Source organism: Phoca vitulina, unplaced genomic scaffold (genome assembly GCF_004348235.1).
Source record: "Phoca vitulina isolate PV1807 unplaced genomic scaffold, GSC_HSeal_1.0 scaffold13, whole genome shotgun sequence".
NCBI classification, from domain to species: Eukaryota; Metazoa; Chordata; class Mammalia; order Carnivora; family Phocidae; genus Phoca; species Phoca vitulina.
In genome coordinates, this window is record NW_022589716.1 from 15,708,310 (window position 1) to 15,725,933 (window position 17,624).

General features: G+C 41.1%; 1 protein-coding gene across 11 annotated transcripts in view; it reads right to left on the reverse strand.

The window, feature by feature from the left end:
* Positions 1-17,624, reverse strand: part of CFAP20DC (CFAP20 domain containing) — a 255,001-nt gene that overhangs the window by 36,912 nt on the left and 200,465 nt on the right. For all 11 annotated transcript variants that reach the window (XM_032411643.1, XM_032411646.1, XM_032411639.1 and 8 more), the window contains one exon: positions 9,413-9,474. In XM_032411643.1, coding sequence (XP_032267534.1) covers positions 9,413-9,474 — 62 coding nt within the window. The remainder of the gene's footprint in view (positions 1-9,412; positions 9,475-17,624) is intronic.

The following is a 17,624-nucleotide window of genomic DNA, read 5'->3' on the forward strand; positions in this document are numbered from 1 at the left end:
GTAAACATAATATATTGTTAGAGTGAAGAAGTATGTGTTTTAACATTAATCAATTTCCAAACGTAATGTTTTTCATTAACAAGTGAAAAAAATAATTACTGGGAAGAAACAGAACCAACTGCCAACAAAAGCAGAGTTTTCAAGTAAGTGCAGGTTTGGGAGGGCTGCGATTTCTCTGTGACAGGCTAGGGACCCACTCCCACACACCTGGACACCTTCCCGAAAATGTTCACACCCCGCCTCAGGAGGCCAGGCCGCGCTAGTAAGCCACAAGCTCAGAGGGCATGTGAAAGTCACCTCTTCAAGGCACTCTGCACGTAGTAGGTGCTTCAGAAATACTCAGGGAGTGTTGCTGAAGGTCTGAACCGCGCATAGTCTCAATCATTTCATGCTGTAGCGGTTCCTTATTGAAATAACAAGGGAAGCTCTTCTGCATCGGGTTACAAAATGAATGATGAGGCAGTGAGTCTACGGAGGTCTGGCTCTGGCCACTGAGCCATAATTACGGTCTTCCATTTCTTAGGTTCACGTCATTATCCTGGACCTCAGCCTGCAATCCCTTCCCTTCCTGCTCAGACAGAATAGAGGTGAATGTTATAAACTGGAATTAGTACTTCGACTTTTTAAAGGTGCTCATTACTCTAGAAGGAAAAGCTGAATCTTTTAATTAAAAGCTGAAATGGTAAAGTGTTAGAACGGTAAATAATTGCTTTGGTAATTACCTTCTTTACATTGGACCCTGGGCCAAAGGTAATCTGAGTTCATCATGTGGATGGATAACAGTGGCTGGGGAGGCCCGGGTAATCGTGGGAGTTCTTCATTCTGCTAGTTAAAAATGCTAAGAGTCTTCAGGGATCCATCATTTCCAGATACAGCAGCTTTGGGGAGGAAAGGGGAGAGGGTGCAATCTGTTGTTCTATAACTCTGACGGATATAGGTTTCTTGAGTCTGAAATTTTGGAAAATATGAAAATAACTAAAATATTGATGTGTATTTCCCCAGCCCTAATGGCTTCAGATCCTCTCATGGAGTACAACTGAAAAAGTAGGAGACTCAGGTTGAAATGCTGAGTCCCAGGGGCCCAAGAGAGATCCGGTCAGAGAGCAGGCAGATATCTCAAATGAGAAACTGAAGAGTGGGGTCAGCTGGTGCCCACGCCGGCAGGGCCAGAATGAACAAGCAGAACGTGTGAAGAAAAAGAAATACCGTTCAGGTGCGCAGGGGTGCCGGCCGGTTAAGGCCTGGGCCAGGGTGACTGAAGCAGGTGTGCAAACTGAGCAAACTGGCTCTGGGAGAATACTTGGTCAGAACCCAGACCCAAAGTGGGCTGGGCAGCCAAGTGCCCAGAGCAGAGGAGGAAGGAGAGCCATCGATGGGACAGCGGATCACCAGCTTCCCAGTTCTGTTGGTGAACTGCTGGAACCCAACGGGGAAGGGTACCCTTGAAGGTGGGTCAAGGCGTGGTCCTAGGTTCTGAGTGGTCAGAGGAAAGAAGCAGGATGACTATTGAGGGATTCGGCTTGCTACCAGTGCCTTTAGCTTGAGTTCTCTCCACCGCAGGGCTGGAGAGGCTAGAGAAGCCACTCCAAGCCTGGCCTTTGCTTGTAGATCTAGGAGGGAAGGGGCCCAGCTGGGTCTCTTTGTATCAAGTGTTCTTAAAGTCTGTTGTAAAGCTTCGATCAGTAGACTAAGGACCTCTTCGGGAACAGGAGGAGCAGGGAGTCACTTGAATTTTAAGGGCACCAGCACCATAAGCTCAGATCCTCTCTCTCTCTCTCTGCCTTTTTGCCTTTTTGCTTCTTTTCCATTTACCTGTCCAGATTCTGTTGCCCTGGTGAGGGTCAAGTACACCTCTGCCGCAGCGGCAACCCAAGCAGATTTCTAGCAAGTGGCACCTGCCACAAAATGGGCATGCATAGGCAAATACAGATAAGCAATTTCCAGTAAGAATACAGAAAAAACACAGGCGTTCAATTTCGGAAAACTTGTCTCTGTTGAAAGGTTTAAAATGATACTTTACTGGAGACTTTAGATTGTGGCTATCATCTAAGGGATCATTTAAAACAACGTCACTCGAGAGATTTCATTTACTACATGTAGGAACAGGGCCAGGTTCCAGATATCCTCAAAGGAGAAAAGTATGCAGGTGCTTCTGGATTCCCGCTAGCAGTTAAATCCATGGCGAGGTAGCTGGTGTAGGGAGACGGGAAATTCATTTCTGTGAGTGAGGTTCAACGAGCTCAACACATATTTCTTGAGTGTCTCCTTTGTGTTTGGTGCTGTTTGAGGAGCTAGGGATATAGTGAGCAAGAGAGATAAAGTCCCTAAGCTCAGGCAGTTTACATTTCCAGTGTATTCTGGAGGTGTGTGTGTGTGTAGACAGTAAGCAAACAAGCAAGAAGATATCAGGTTGTGAGGAATACTGTAGTAAAAACAAAAAAGATAATGTAATGAGGCTGAGAGGGGCTATTTTAGGTTGGATGCTAGGGAAGGGCCTCTCTGAGGTGACGACATGTAGATGGAGCCCTGAGTGACAGGAGGAAGCGGCTATCTAGGGTCTTTTCTAGGGTGAGGGAACTCCAAGCAGAGGGGCCCTCTCATGCAAAGCTCTTCCAGTGGAACCAAGCCTGGGGTGTCCAGGAAAAAGGGACACGACCACGGTGTTTGATACACAGTGAGCAGGGAGCACAATGGTATGAAACACAGTCTGGGTGGTAGGCATTCAGAGTAAGGAGCACTCTTTGATCCCCAAGAGCAGTGGGCAACCTTTGGGAGGTTTGCCATGGGGCCATGCTTGGTTCCAGTTTAGGTGTAATACCACTACTCTGGTTGCTGAGTGGAGAACAGACTGTAGGGGCCAGAGGAGCAGAGAAAACAGGTGGGAAACTATGGCATGTGTCCAGGTAAGGGGTAATGGCCACGTGGGCTGGGATTGCAGCAGTGGAGAGTGGCTGGACCTGGCATATGCTTTGGTTGGAGGGAGCACCAGCACAACTTGCTGGGGATGGACATGGAATGGGTCAGGGTGAGTAAGCAGGGAGCACTCTTGGTTTCTGCCTTGAGTAAAAGTGGGATGATGGTGGCATTTTCTGAGATGGAGAAGACTGAAGAATAAACAGATGTGTAGAGGGAGAGAAAACCAAGTTGTGAATGCTTGGATTTGAGATCCAAGTGGGTATCTGTCAAGTGGCAGCTTGGATAGATGAGTCTGGAATTCCGGGGAGGGTCAGGACTGGACATATAACTTTCAGAGTCATTAGAATATAGAAGGTATTGGAAGCTATTATTAAATAGCTTGTATAAATAATACATATTATATTATGTATTAAAGATTAGGACCATTCTAATGGTTATCAGTGTCTAGGGATCGCTGGTTGGCAGGGAGAGGAACATGAATGGCAATTAGATTTAAACTCTATCCAAACAAGAGCCTCTCATAAAAACACATTGTTATCCTGCTTATGAATAAAGCAATACCATTGTCACCCTATTTTCAGGAAAGGAAAGGGTAATTCTTGCAAAGATGTAGGGAAAAAATTGACATTTAACTGGTTAACTTTCAGGATGAAGACTTTCATTTCTCAGTGTTATCTGGGCATACTTCTACTCTCCCTCCCTCAGCTCCTACCCAAGCCAGGCCAGCTGAACAGCACTGGGAGGAGAGAGAACATGCACCCTGCCCTCCGGGGAACCCAGAGCTCAAACAGCAATGGCGTTCAAGGAACGTGAACCGGACTGGGGCTCTGAGTATGGAGAATCACAGCCCGCAGATGAGCAGGTGTGAATTGCTGGGAATGGGAGTATGAAACGAGACACAGCAATATGGACAGCTTTTCTTAAGCTAACAAGAGAAATGATGAAAGTAAAAACTGGTGCCTTTGGTTTTATAAACAGATCATTAAGATGTAATGCAAAAATAGAGATACTTGAAAACAACAATAACACAACATTCAGAGAAACGGTTTGCACGGCTAATCAGGAAATCCTCTGTTGTGCTTTGGGCTGAAGGAGGAGTATTTGTTAAAAAATCCGACTCACTTGTTTTAAAATTATCCAAACTTAATCATTTGGGGAGAAACACGACATGCAAGTTCTGTATTTAATTTTATTTATTTATACATTTTCTCTCTTTTGTGTTGGTAGGAAAAAAAAAAAGCTTAAGCAATAGAGAAGCCCATCAGGCTGAGTCCTGACAACTGGAGAGGAAAGAAAAATGAAGCCACGGTGATCAGTCCAGAGTAGTACTTGTAGGTTACGATGACAGGCCAGTTGCCTCAGTCAGGCCGGCTGAGCCAGCATGAACCGGGGTCAGTGGTTATTAATCACTTGTCAAAGTCTGCAGGGCTTTATCATCTAATTATAGTTATAAGTATGTTTATATCACACAAACATGTAGCAAAGTGGCAAAGGATGCAAGCCTTCACACAATCGGTGGTGACATTTGAAAAATCTACAGATAAGCGATAAATCATAAAGCAAACACTGCAGAAAACCATGCCATTCATTACTGTTTGGGCATTCGGGGATTATTTTCTCTACTGTTTATTTCCATAAACATTTAGAACCTTATGGAGCCTCTGACCACCTTCCCTCCTCCCCCTAATTTTCCAATGAGTTGTAAAAATAGCAAGTATAATCACCATTTGAAATGAAAGACTGGTTATCGACTCCATCCATATGAACAGACAACCAGAATGTAATCACAGCTTATTTTATTTTAAACCCATTTCTGAACAAAAATATCTTGAGCTGTTCTGAAGAATCTACATAAACACATAAATGGATGTGCCTAAGGGACAGCTCTAAACCCCACACACCAATAGATGGCATTTTCAAAGAAATGACTTAAGGCTGCAAACAGCATCCATTTTGCTCCATTTGGCAGCATGTAAGTTTACATGCTAGGAGACATTTCTCAACAGGAATGAACTGTGAAATTGTTTCCTCCTACCCAACACGCCTCTAAATTGTATTAGATTATGTTAGCCATTTCTGCACCTTCTCATAGAGGCTGTCAGTGCCCCACGAGGCAGTGTGGGTGGACACTGGAGGCAAGGGCCCTGGAATCTGAGACGCTGCCGAAATATCTGTCAGCATGTTACGCAAAAATTATAAGAACGATTAGACCCAGGCCTAACAATGTGAAGGGAAATGGCTTTGTTGCAAATCTGGACACCGGGCGATATGATGAGGTAAACCATGTGGATTTCAATTCCTAGACTGTACACTTCTCGGGAAATGATTACCATTGTTTCCCACCTCCATCCAAAGTCAAGCATCACCCTGTGAGCGCAAGTGGATTCTTTGACTCTGAGGAAAACAATCTATGAATATATGCCGTGTTTTAGCTATTGGCATCTTAGCGTCAACTCTTCAAAACCCAAATTTGCCTGTTTTGTGAATTGCATGCTATCTTTAACTTTAATCATAACCACATAAAACTAAGAAGGTAATTATATTGCAGAAAGAAAAATCTTCCCAGAGCAAAATGGAAATGAAAGACTTTGGGGATATTGGTTGTTCTGTGACATTAATTAAGCTAACTGAAAACTGACTCTCTTAAATATATATCTATGTGTGTGGACATGAGTATGGGTACAAGTATGGGTAGGAATATGAGTGTGGGTACAAGTCTTAGTTCTCTGGAGTAGTTGTAGATACTTCACTGAAGCTAATGTGGCCACTTCCACTCCCACAGGGCACCAGCGTGCTCTCTCGGTAGACCTGCACGCACACGTCTTCATCCCCATCATGTCTGCGTTACTCTGATCATAATAACACTTAATTCAGGAAATCAAGAGACTACCTGCCTCTTATGTGTTCAGAGCCTCCGCAGGCAGAACTTTCAATCCAGAATTCAGGTTAGATGCTTGTTTATCCAAGGGGTAGACTTAGAGACTTATCTTTTCGTTTCTTACATTTTTTTTCATATTCATTATCAGCATCTTTTAAATTTAAACTTAAATTTTATTTTATTTTTTATTTTTTTAAAGATTTTATTTATTTATTTGACAGAGAGATAGATAGCGAGAGCAGGAACACAAGCAGGGGGAGTGGGAGAGGGAGAAGCAGGCTTTCCGCCGAGCAGGGAGCCCGATGTGGGACTCGATCCCAGGACCCTGGGATCATGACCTGAGCTGAAGGCAGACGCTTAACGACTGAGCCACCCAGGCGCCCGAAATTTAAACTTAAATTTTAGAGTTCTGTGTTTTAGGGTCCAGGTGTGGGATACTATTTGTAAGAAATATAATAAATACAAATCTTAAAAGAATCATAGTTTTCAATTTTAAGTTAACTTACATGTATTACATGATTGAATTTATCCCATTTTTATATGATGATCTATGTTGACCTCATAACTTTATCATTGTCTTTATTTATGGTCCAATGATGTCTTTCTGCCAATTCTTTCAGGCTGCTGGATTTATGGAGCCAAGAGCCAACCACATAATCTGCAAGTTTTCTGAACAGCTAAATAATAATTTTCTAGGAAACTGGGTGGATAACCTGCTGGCAAATGGGATTGACAGCATTTTGTTTTTTGCTTTGGAATTTGGCTTTTTACTTTACTGTGTAAAAATGTAAATTAATTTTCCCTAAATGAATGAACATTTAATTGGCTAAATAAAATATGCTGTCTGGTTGGTGAATTTTCTTATATTCTATCTTTGGGAATCAAATATGAAAAGAGATATTTAAAGTTACATAGTATTACATCTAAATATTAACTAATCCAACATTATGAAGTATGTTTTCTATGTAGGGCAGTGTTCCCTTTGATGGTGGAACTGGGTTTCATATGTAAAATCCATATTGAGTCTCATGAAAGTCGGAGAATCATGAAGCTGGAAGTGACCTGAGAGAACATGAAACTCAAATCCTTTCCTTTACACATGAGGGTGTTCATATTATTGGTGAGGTCTGGACAGGTTGAGAGGCGTGTCTGAGATCAGATACTGGGTTAGTAGCAGAATTAGGATGGGAATTTGGTCCTCTTTCTCTTTTTATCGAAACAAAGGCTCCACTTTCTAACATATCTGAACTATCACATTCGTTTGTTCAGATTACAAACCCTGACTTTGTTATAATTTGGACCAAAGCTGGATTTCCAGTTACCTTAAAAGTTTACTCATACACAGATAAAAAGAGCTTATAAGCTGAAAGATTGTAGAGACATATTTACATGTCAAGAGACAACTGATTTTAAGAATGTTAAAACACCTTTTTATATACTCTGAAATTACAAACTCAATTTTGAACTCCTTATTATATCTATTTATGATAGTCGCAATTCTCCCTACTACAAAACATGAAAGAATGACCAGATCATGTATATAGACCAGGAACACTTAGAAGTGATTACTAATAAAGAACATTTGCTCTAATTCTGTTAATATTCTGGGCACCATTAAAAGTCCCATAAACCATGTAGGTGGTCTCCTGGCAGCCATGTTAGTTTTACATGGCTGGGTTGGCTGTTCATTGCTGACTGGACCAAAAGTGGATACTTGGCCCAAGCTAGGCCAATCACATGCTCTCCCCTGGAAAGTAGGAATTGGGATTCAGACATAGCCTGTCAGGCTCGGCATGTATTTTGAACTGTAATACATAAACTCAAGAGCTGTCAGACAGCCATATGTTGACTGGAAACAGAAAGCTGGTGCTTAGAAGAATGGAACAGACAGGAAGAAGCAAGCAGAGATGGAGTGAGGATACCGCCTGGCTGCCTCTCAGCATTCCGGTCCTGTTCCCTTCCTGAGGCCTGGCTGCCCTTGCGTTCCAGGGGACAGCCCTGTATTCTTTTTAATTTTTTATTTTTATTTAAATTTAATTAACTAACATATAGTAAGTACATTAGTTTCAGATGTAGAGTTCAATAATTCATCAGTTGCGTGTAACAGTGCTCATCACATCATGTGCCCTCCTTAATGTCCATCACCCATTTACCCCATCCCCACACCCACCTCCCCTCCCAGCAACCCTCAGTTTTTTTCCTATAGTTAAGAGTCTCTCATGGTTTTTCTCCCTCTCCGATGACTTCCCATTCTGTTTTCCCTCCCTTCTCCTATGGTCCTCTGCCCTGTTTCTTATATTCCACATAGGAGTGAAACCGTATGATAATTATCTTTCTCTGATTGACTTATTTAGATCAGCATAATACCCCCCAGTTCCATCCACATCGATGTAAATGGTTAAGTATTCATCCTTTCTGATGAGCCCTGTATTCTTATTTAACAAATCCTTCCTGTCTCTCTTTGTCTCTGTCTCTCTTTTAACACTAGCCAAGTTGTTTTTGATATGTTCAACTATAATTCAGACACTGTAATAAATATCACACTCTAGGGGTGCCTGGGTGGCTCAGTTAGTTAAACGTCTCACTTTGGCTCAGTTCACGATCCTGGGGTCCTGGGATCGAGCCCTGTGTGGGGCTCCCTGCTCAATGGGGAGCCTGCTTCTCTCTGCCCCTCCCCCTGCTCGTGCTCTCTCTGTCTCTCTCTGAAATAAATAAATAAAATCTTAAAAAAAAAAATATCACACTCTAGAGCCAGAGCTACACTACTATCACTGGTGTTTTGGTCCATTTTATGGGACAACCCACAGGACAGGTGAGAGAGCTGGACAATGAGATGCATTACAACAACTAAGATCCTGCAGATGGAGCTCAAGATAGACTGATTTTTAATAAATTCCTAGTATTTAATAAATTGTAATAAAGTGATACTGATTTGTACTGATAAATTTATTTTTTTAGAAAACCATATAATACTACATATATTTCAAAACACAAATTCCAATTTGCTTGTCTTTAGTGAGCCTAAGATAATGAGATTTTTCTATATTGACAAATGACTCATAATACCAATGACATTTTTGAAATAATGAAATAATTTTGGGATTAACTTTAGAGATTTTGAAAAAAGAGAATGGCCTTTGAACTAATACAAGCTGTCTTGATAAATTTAAAGGGACCAGATAATACCAAAAAATTCATGCCTAAAATGTACTAAACATCACATACCGATTAAAATGAAATATCTATGCAAATAGAATAATATGGAATAAATTAACACTTAAAGAGAGCTTGCTGCGAGCCAGAAACTGTGCTATGAATTTTTCATGCATTCATTCGTATGATTATCCCAAAAGAGCAGAGGGTAGTTATTATGCCCGGATGACCCTGAGTTAACTGGGTTGCTCAAAGTCCTACAGCTTGTAAAAGGCAGAGGTGCCATTTAAACCTAGGTAGACTGTTAACCACCATACCACAGTGGTCTAAATAAGAAAAGTAGACTGAACTAAGCCTTCTAAAGAAAAGAACTTTGGAAACTCTTTTTTGTGACACTAAGAAAAATGCACAATCTTTTAAATAATTAAAAAAAAAACCGATACTTAGCTTATTAATGATTCTTACCGGGGGTTAGAAGGAGAAGGTGGATTCATTTCTTTCTGATAGTGACGACCCTGGTTGACAGGCTGTAAAAAAAGACAGACCATTCGTGAGGTGCTAACCAGGGTAATGCTCTTTACATACACTTTCCCATGCACTATCATTGCTGTCATTTTTTCCTGAGGAACAATCTCAAGAAGGGGCTGTTTATTTCATTGAGGACCTATGGGCTGTTTGGGAGATCCAGCAAATAACAAGGTGGTACACATGAGAAGAAGCAGGTTATTTTAATGGCCAGTCACTGTACAAGATAGCATCTGTGGTGCAATTAAAGTTCACGTGTGGACCTTCCTCCTTGTGGAGTTTTTACACCGTTAACATTCATGATCTTTCCAGCTACAGTAAAATAAAAGGTATCTCATGGAGCTAGTGCTGCAAGCAGGTATCAGCAGTAACTCAGAGACCCAGAGATAAGGATTATATATTTATATCTCCACGTTAGGAAGTTTGCAAGGATAACTTGCACTTTCGCTAATGGAATGACACATGTAAATCTCAGGTCAAAGTGGTCATTTCCCCAAGTGTATAATAAAACCTCAAGCATTAATCAGTGAATTGAAAAAAATGGTGCCAGTACCTAACAAAAATGTGAAATCTCAACTTTTCCCTCCGCGAGGAACGTTTAAGTTACTATTTCAAAATATCGCTAAACAAATGTCCACAATAGCCAAACTGTGGAAAGAGCCAAGATGCCCATCGACAGATGAATGGATAAGAAGATGTGGTATATATATACAATGGAATATTATGCAGCCATCAAAAGGAATGAGATCTTGCCATTTGCAACAACGTGGATGGAACTGGAGGGTGTTATGCTGAGTGAAATAAGTCAATCAGAGAAAGACATGTATCATATGACCTCACTGATATGAGGAATTCTTAATCTCAGGAAACAAACTGAGGGTTGCTGGAGTGGTGGGGGGTGGGAGGGACGGGGTGGCTGGGTGATAGACATTGGGGAGGGTATGTGCTATGGTGAGCACTGTGAAGTGTGCAAGACTGTTGAATCACAGACCTGTACCTCTGAAACAAATAATACATTATATGTTAAAAAAAGAAGAAGAAGAAGAAGAAGAAGAAGAAGAAGAAGAAGAAGAAGATAGCAGGAGGGGAAGAATGAAGGGGGGGAAATCGGAGGGGGAGATAACCATGAGAGACGATGGACTCTGAAAAACAAACTGAGGATTCAAGAGGGGAGGGGGGTGGGAGGATGGGTTAGTCTGGTGATGGGTATTAAAGAGGGCACGTTCTGCATGGAGCACTGGTGTTATGCACAAACAATGAATCATGGAACACTACATCAAAAACTAATGATGTAATGTATGGTGATTAACATAACATAATAAAAAAAAATAAAACACCGCTAAACAACTACATCCCCAAATAAGCTTTAAACTCTTGCCTCCAATGGAATTTGATGTTTTTCCTTTGTTCTACAAGGGAGAAAATTCTGTTATATCTGATACACATTCTCTTTTTGAACATCAGCTTGCAGGATTTTTCTTATGTGGTTAACAGCCATGTAATTCTAATATGAAAATCATTTTTAACATTCTCATTTTATTACAAGTTGGAATTTGGTATACATTTTTGAATTGCACTTAAAGGATTTCCATTACTTCCTAACCCAACAGGGTTCGTGTTAAGCTTTTCTGACCCATAATGTGGTCCTACAGTGCTGACCCTAACGGAGGGAAACAGTATGGCAATGGTGCCTATATATATAGAGCACATGTTCCTTATTTTCCACATACTCCTTATTTCAATGGGTCCTAAAATATTAAAGATGTGGGTCATGGGAATTCTTTAGAGTAAACTGTCTTCCTCTATAAATAATCTCTTGGAAGTGTTCCTTTAATTTAAATCAAACACCCTGTCTGATAATCACAGTCACTTAGCCTGACTTTTTGTGACGCACCATGAATTTAAATGTTCTCAGATACTTTGGTAATTGAACCGGTATCAATGCCTCACCATTTCAGTAATAAGAAACAACAGCTGGGAGAACAGTGGAAAGAAAAACATGTCATAAGACATATTTGATCTCATTGGAGAAATAAGACTTCCAGCAATTTGCAAGTGAAATTTAGTTTTATGATTTAGGCTTTATTATTTCACAGCAAAAAAGGAATTAGTAAGCAAAGGGCCTAACGGCCTAGATTCTAGAGAATCTCACACTGGTGCAGAAATACTCCCGATAATATGTTCATTGGTATTCGCCCAGTAGTTCAGCTGTACTCAGGCCTCCAGTGAATGGGCCTCCGCCGATTTGCTTCCAGAGGCATTTCCATAACTCTCTATGCATCACAGTTCTGGTATTCAGCAAATTTCCATTTTCTTAATTTTATACTATTAATTCTATTTACACCTCTTTCCAACCCCCTTATTCCAAATGACTTACTCCATCCTCTGGAGACTAGAAATGGCTACAGAATCCTGTCTTGTTTGTGACTCAGCTCTCAGACTACACAGACTGACCCTTTCCGCATTTGCTCATGTCTATATAAAACCGATCCAGTGATGCAAATAGCAAAAAAGAACACAGTCAACAAAAAAGTCACATTTGTAGTGGTTTCTAAGTGTTAGAAAACAACAACAAAAAATAACCAGTGGAAATGTTTCGAAATAGTAATGAGTGCTAACATGAGGGAAACAGAAAAGTAAAGGAAAAAAAATCCCATTAAAATAGTTGTAGGGTAATGGACCTCAGTCTGAACACCCGATTCTTTAACTTCAGTTTTAGTGTATGTGCTGCCGAAGCGAGCACTCTTTAACTTCATTTTTAGTACTGAAAACTAGTTACCAAGTTGTTGCCCCCAAATATTTTATTTAACAACCCACTTCCATTTAAAGATGGCGTATCAGGGCAGAGCATTCTGGCTGCCGCACGTAGCTGCTGTCCACGGACTTACATGCCCCGACTGCTAGGGACTCAGCTGGGGAAGGATGCAAGTCTTGTTTTGGAGTGGGTATCATACAAAACTGGGTGGCCCCAATTCCCTTTCTTTGTACATGTCTCCTAATTTCATAATCAGACTCAGGGACAGGAGGGGATTACGGCAATGATGCAGCTAAAAAGCTCCTTCAAGGTATTTCAGTTCCTATAACTTTGCTTTGATGCTCTGAAAGGGCAGAGCTTTCACTTGGATGAGGTCTTTTTATTTTCCTAGATCCAAATCAGAACGAAGAAGAATGTGCCTAATGGTTTCTAAAAGCTCTCTGAACATGGTGGGGTTGGGAGGAACATGATGGGATGTCTGAGGCCAGATGTCCCCATCCACAAACAGAACCAGATCTGTTTTGATACATATGCAGCAGTAAACCTATCTGTACTAATCCTAGGTAGGTAATATCCGACGAAAGCACCAGGTAAAAAAAAAAAAAAATTGTTTTTTGACTTTGGAATTCAGCCATATTCAGGGACTACCGTAAGAAGCAGCAAAAGAAGAACAACCAATACCTACAGATAACTATGACAATAATCATAGCACTGGCTGACATTTAATCAGCAAATACTCTGTGTTAAATCCTTGGTAGATATTATCTCATTTGTTCCCCACAGCAATTCTGTGAAACAGACAGGATTAACAACTGCATCTAACAGAAGAGGAGATTCAGACACTGGGTGCTAACCCAAGGTCATGCCAGCCAGGAAATAGTGGAGTCAGAGTTTGAACCCAGTTCACCACAGTTTACCCTCTTAACCATTAGGTTGTAGTGCTTAATCCAGCTCAGAGGTTCACCTACAGTGGTGAATACCAAAGTTTTTGAAAACACATATGATAAAACTCAGGTCAGGGTATGGCAGCAAAAAAAAAAAAAAAAAGTGGTCTGAAATATTTATTTGAGATCTATAAGATGGCCTCCTCACCATAAATTAAATTCACTTGATTTCAATCTTATGACATATCACTATATATTTAAAATTAAAGAAGATAAGTTTTGCCACATTGCTAAATGTGGGACAAACATAAGGTATACTAGATGATATTTTGAGGGGTGCCTGGGTGGCTCAGTCATTAAGCGTCTGCCTTCGGCTCAGGTCATGATCCCAGGGTCCTGGGATTGAGCCCCACATTGGGCTCCCTGCTCGACAGGCGGCCTGTTTCTCCCTCTCCCAGCTGCTCCCACTGCTTGTATTCTCCTGCTCCCTCTCTGCCAAATAAATAAATGAAATAAATAAATAAATAAAATCTTAAAAAAAAAAAGATGATACTTCGAGGATGAGGAAAGTTTATTTCATGGGGTGACTTTCATAGTCACTAAACACAGAGCAACTCACACATTTCAGTATTACATTGACTCTAATATCAGTTTTCATATATCATTTCTATAGTGGTATAAGAACATCTGCTCATCTGATTTATCTGCAGCTTAGCACAATCAACTACTTACCTTTTTAGTTCAGGAGAATTAAAAGAAAACTCATTACACCCAAAAAGAGCTGAGAAGTTAATGAATCTGTAGATCAGAACAAATTAAGACCTATTAACTGTAAAGAGCCTGAAATGCCAATATATTATGTACTGGACACGTAGCAGCCAGCAATCATCACGTAAAACGCTGATACGCTGATGAGCAAAGAAATGGAACAGATCCTAGAAACTGAGGACCTTGTCCTTTTGGTGGCGCTGTTGCTATGCGCCAGTGTCAGGAAAACGGAACTCCTAAAATTTGCCACTGAGCACAAGAAGCTTTGCTTTTCCATGATCAAGCTGCTAGAAATCTGGGGGTGAGGGAGAGAAGTGAAGGCTAAATAAAAGAACAGGAGATAAGATAATCCTGCCATGTTAAAAGGTAAAGACAATATTTTCATGGTGTTATGTAAAACCTATGAAAATGGCAAAAATGTTACAAGGTTAATCAAGACCGTAAATAACTTGTCTGAGAACCTCACCATATGCTTGTAATTTTATTAAGTGCATTTTGCCTTTTCTCCAAATATTATGCTGTGCAATGTGCCATGTTGATGGATGCACGCAATGAACATTTTTTTTTTTTTTTTTAAACAAGCTGAGGAGACTTACATGCTTGATATTAGATTATGGGAATTCTTGAAGGAATGATGGTTTTAGGTTTTCAGCTTACAAGACAGCGTGCACACGAGGCATGCTTTTCTTGAATCTCAGGTAGAGGCAGGACAGAGAAATAATGAAATATTGAAATAATAAAATAACGAAAGGGCTTACTTGTAAAGCTTTGAGGGGATAAGTCTGGATTTTAGTGGTTAAGCTCACAACAAAACAAGCACAACAGAACCTCTACCTCTCCTTACAGCCCTCAGTAGTCACAAAAAGGGGAAATATCCTAGAAATCTTTTCTCATCACTCAAGTTGCCCTTTGAGGAGAGTAACTTTGGGGGAGCAGCAGGTAACAATGAGCTTACTCTGTTAGGCACTGGGCATGTGCATCCCCTGCACTCATTCAATTCTCACCATGCCAATACGAGGAATGCCTTTTATGATTCCCATTTTATAGGCCATCGTGCCAGTAAATGGCAGAGCTGGGATTTGAGCTCAGGTTGGCTGAAGCAGAGTCTAGATTCTTTTGGGCATCGCAAAAAGCTGTTTCCATTAATAGCTACTCTTTTTCCTTAAAAAGAAACCACACACACACACACACACACACACACACACACACACACAACATGATTTTATGTTATTGTCAATCAAAAGCCCTCATCAAAATAAAATTCACTTAAGAATTCATTATAAGCAACTCCTAGCTCCCTTCCTAAGACTGCCTACAGCCGAGTTTTTGAATAAATCTCATGAGGGCTACTCCTAACAGAAACCCTCCAAAATTGATTACTTGTAGCCTGGTTTCCACAGAAGTTGTAAAGTATTGTTTTAACTGAATTTGGTTCTAAGTTAGAAACTTTGAAAAATTTGTCTGTCAAAGGCCAGTGGATTTCTCAGTAGGCTTGATTTATTTGGCAAGAGATGCCTACAAAAGCCAATTTGCTATGAGAAATATGGTTACATTTAATTACACTTTTAAATGACTAATTTATTATATCCAAACACCTTTTAAACAGTACATATTACTCTGAACTGTACAGATGCTGAGGAAAGCTGAGGAATCAGAGCTTGTAGTAAACACAATAGATTTCGCTAAAGACTCTTCACTTTACTCCACATGGGCTTTCTGGTTTCAGACTACAGCGTGTGTGAAGTCGTTAGGTAAAGATGCTAAATTGAATGTGACCTGCTTAAATCTCTGTTTTAAACCATTGGTCATCAAGCCCTGTCCGGAGAGAGATTTTTCCTTTGTCTGTATATTTAATATCCATTTATCAAATCTTGAATGTAAAATATTATCTGCATCGTTCAGGGTTTATTTAAGCAAAGCAAAGCTGATGTTTATTTTGGAATTTTGATGAAAACTACCTTATTGTAGAGTAAAAAAGGATTCTTTTTAATGTTTCTGATTGATTCATTCAGTCAATGACTAATAACCAGTGACTGAGTGTGACCTCATGCCAGGCACTGTGCTCAGCATGGTACTGCCTTCAAGGAGCTCACAACCAGGCCTCGGGCACATCATACAATGGTTCCCTGATGTGGTAAATGCTAACATTGAGACTGAAGATAACGGGAACCCACAGAAGGAAGAAATAATTCTGTGCAGTGTGGTGGAGTGTAGGAGAGGGTTTCACAAAGCAGTGACGTTTGAGTTGGGCCTTGGAAAACAAGGGAGTGTTCTGGGTAGAGAAGAGGGATGGAGGGTCTCCCCAGTCAGAGGGAAGAGCACGATGAGCAATGACATGACTGACATGATCTGGACACAGGGCATGGCAGTGACGGGCATGCTGCATGGTGCAACTAGAGCATGGGGGCCTTCTGGGTGTATGCTGGCTAGGGGTGGATGGTGAGACAAGCAAAGAGTCATTCCAAGTTCTGTTCAAGGTGATGGAGAAACAAGGACGCTAAGAGGAGATTATCCTGTTCAAGGAGAGACTCCACCCTCACCTCCATAGATTTATTCTGTTCCTTTTCAGAACTTGGAATTCCTTTCCCCCTCTTTCCACATGAGCTTGCACGCATTCTTGAACTCTGACTTAATTGTAGCCTTCTCTGTGAAAGTATCCTTGAAACCAAGAGTAGAATCAACTGCTTTCTCTGACGTGGGCCTCTCTTCTAAGAGCTATTATGAAACTCTTCATTCTGTCATCACTCAGTGCCCTGACTTACAGTGAGATGTTGACTCTCCGCCTCTCTCCAATATGGTGAACATCTCAAGGCCAGGTCAAGCTTTATTTTTATCCCCAGCATAGTTCACAGCCTATTGTACCGCTTAAAAACAAAAGCAAAAAAACAAGTATGTGGAATGAATTAATGTGAGACAGATAAGCTAGGTTGAGAGTTTAACAGCACCCCAGCTGGTCTTAAGGGTTGCTTCAAGTTAACACACTCCTTACTTGCTGACCGAAGGCCCTTGATCTGTAACCGAACTAACTTAACTTTCTTTGAGATTTGCAGACCACCAGCCTTGAGGAGTGAAGGACCAGAACTTTCCCAGGCCACAGAGGCCAGCAAGTCTGTTGGAAGCCACCTCGGCTTTCAGATGAGTCCAATAATTTTGTAGCAAGGTGCTGTTCTTTTTCAAGTCACACAAATGATTTTACTCACCTCCCTTTGTGTATCTGCAGACCTTGCCCTCCTTTGCAGGAAGAACACAGTCCTGCACATCGGGAAACAAGAGCCGGACCCCCTTGCACAAGCCCTGAGCACTGAGTTAACGTCTATCTTTGGCATCATCTAGTCTGCATGGAATCAAGATATGTCGCAGGCCACTGTACTCCCCTTGCTTATTAACTGCCTTAAACCCCTTTAAAAACCCCTGGGCCAGGCAGAACCCTCTGAGTTGGCCTGTGGACGAGAGTCTACCTTCTCCCCAGGTGGCTGGCCTCCTGAATAAAGCTCAAACTCCTTTCCAATCCAAACTCATCTGTTGAGTAACAATCTTTCAGGTGACAGGCAGCAGAATTTGGGTTCAGGAACAAGAGTGTCATTGAGATATTCCTGGCTCTAGTGGCAGAAAGGAAGGTCTGTCTCTCACAATGAGGCCTGGAGAAGGGCTACAGCAGGCTTTGGAGCTATGTCTGGAGAGATCATCAGGTACAAGGTACAAGGATGTGTGCAGAGTGCATTCAGGAAGTTATAACTTGGACTGA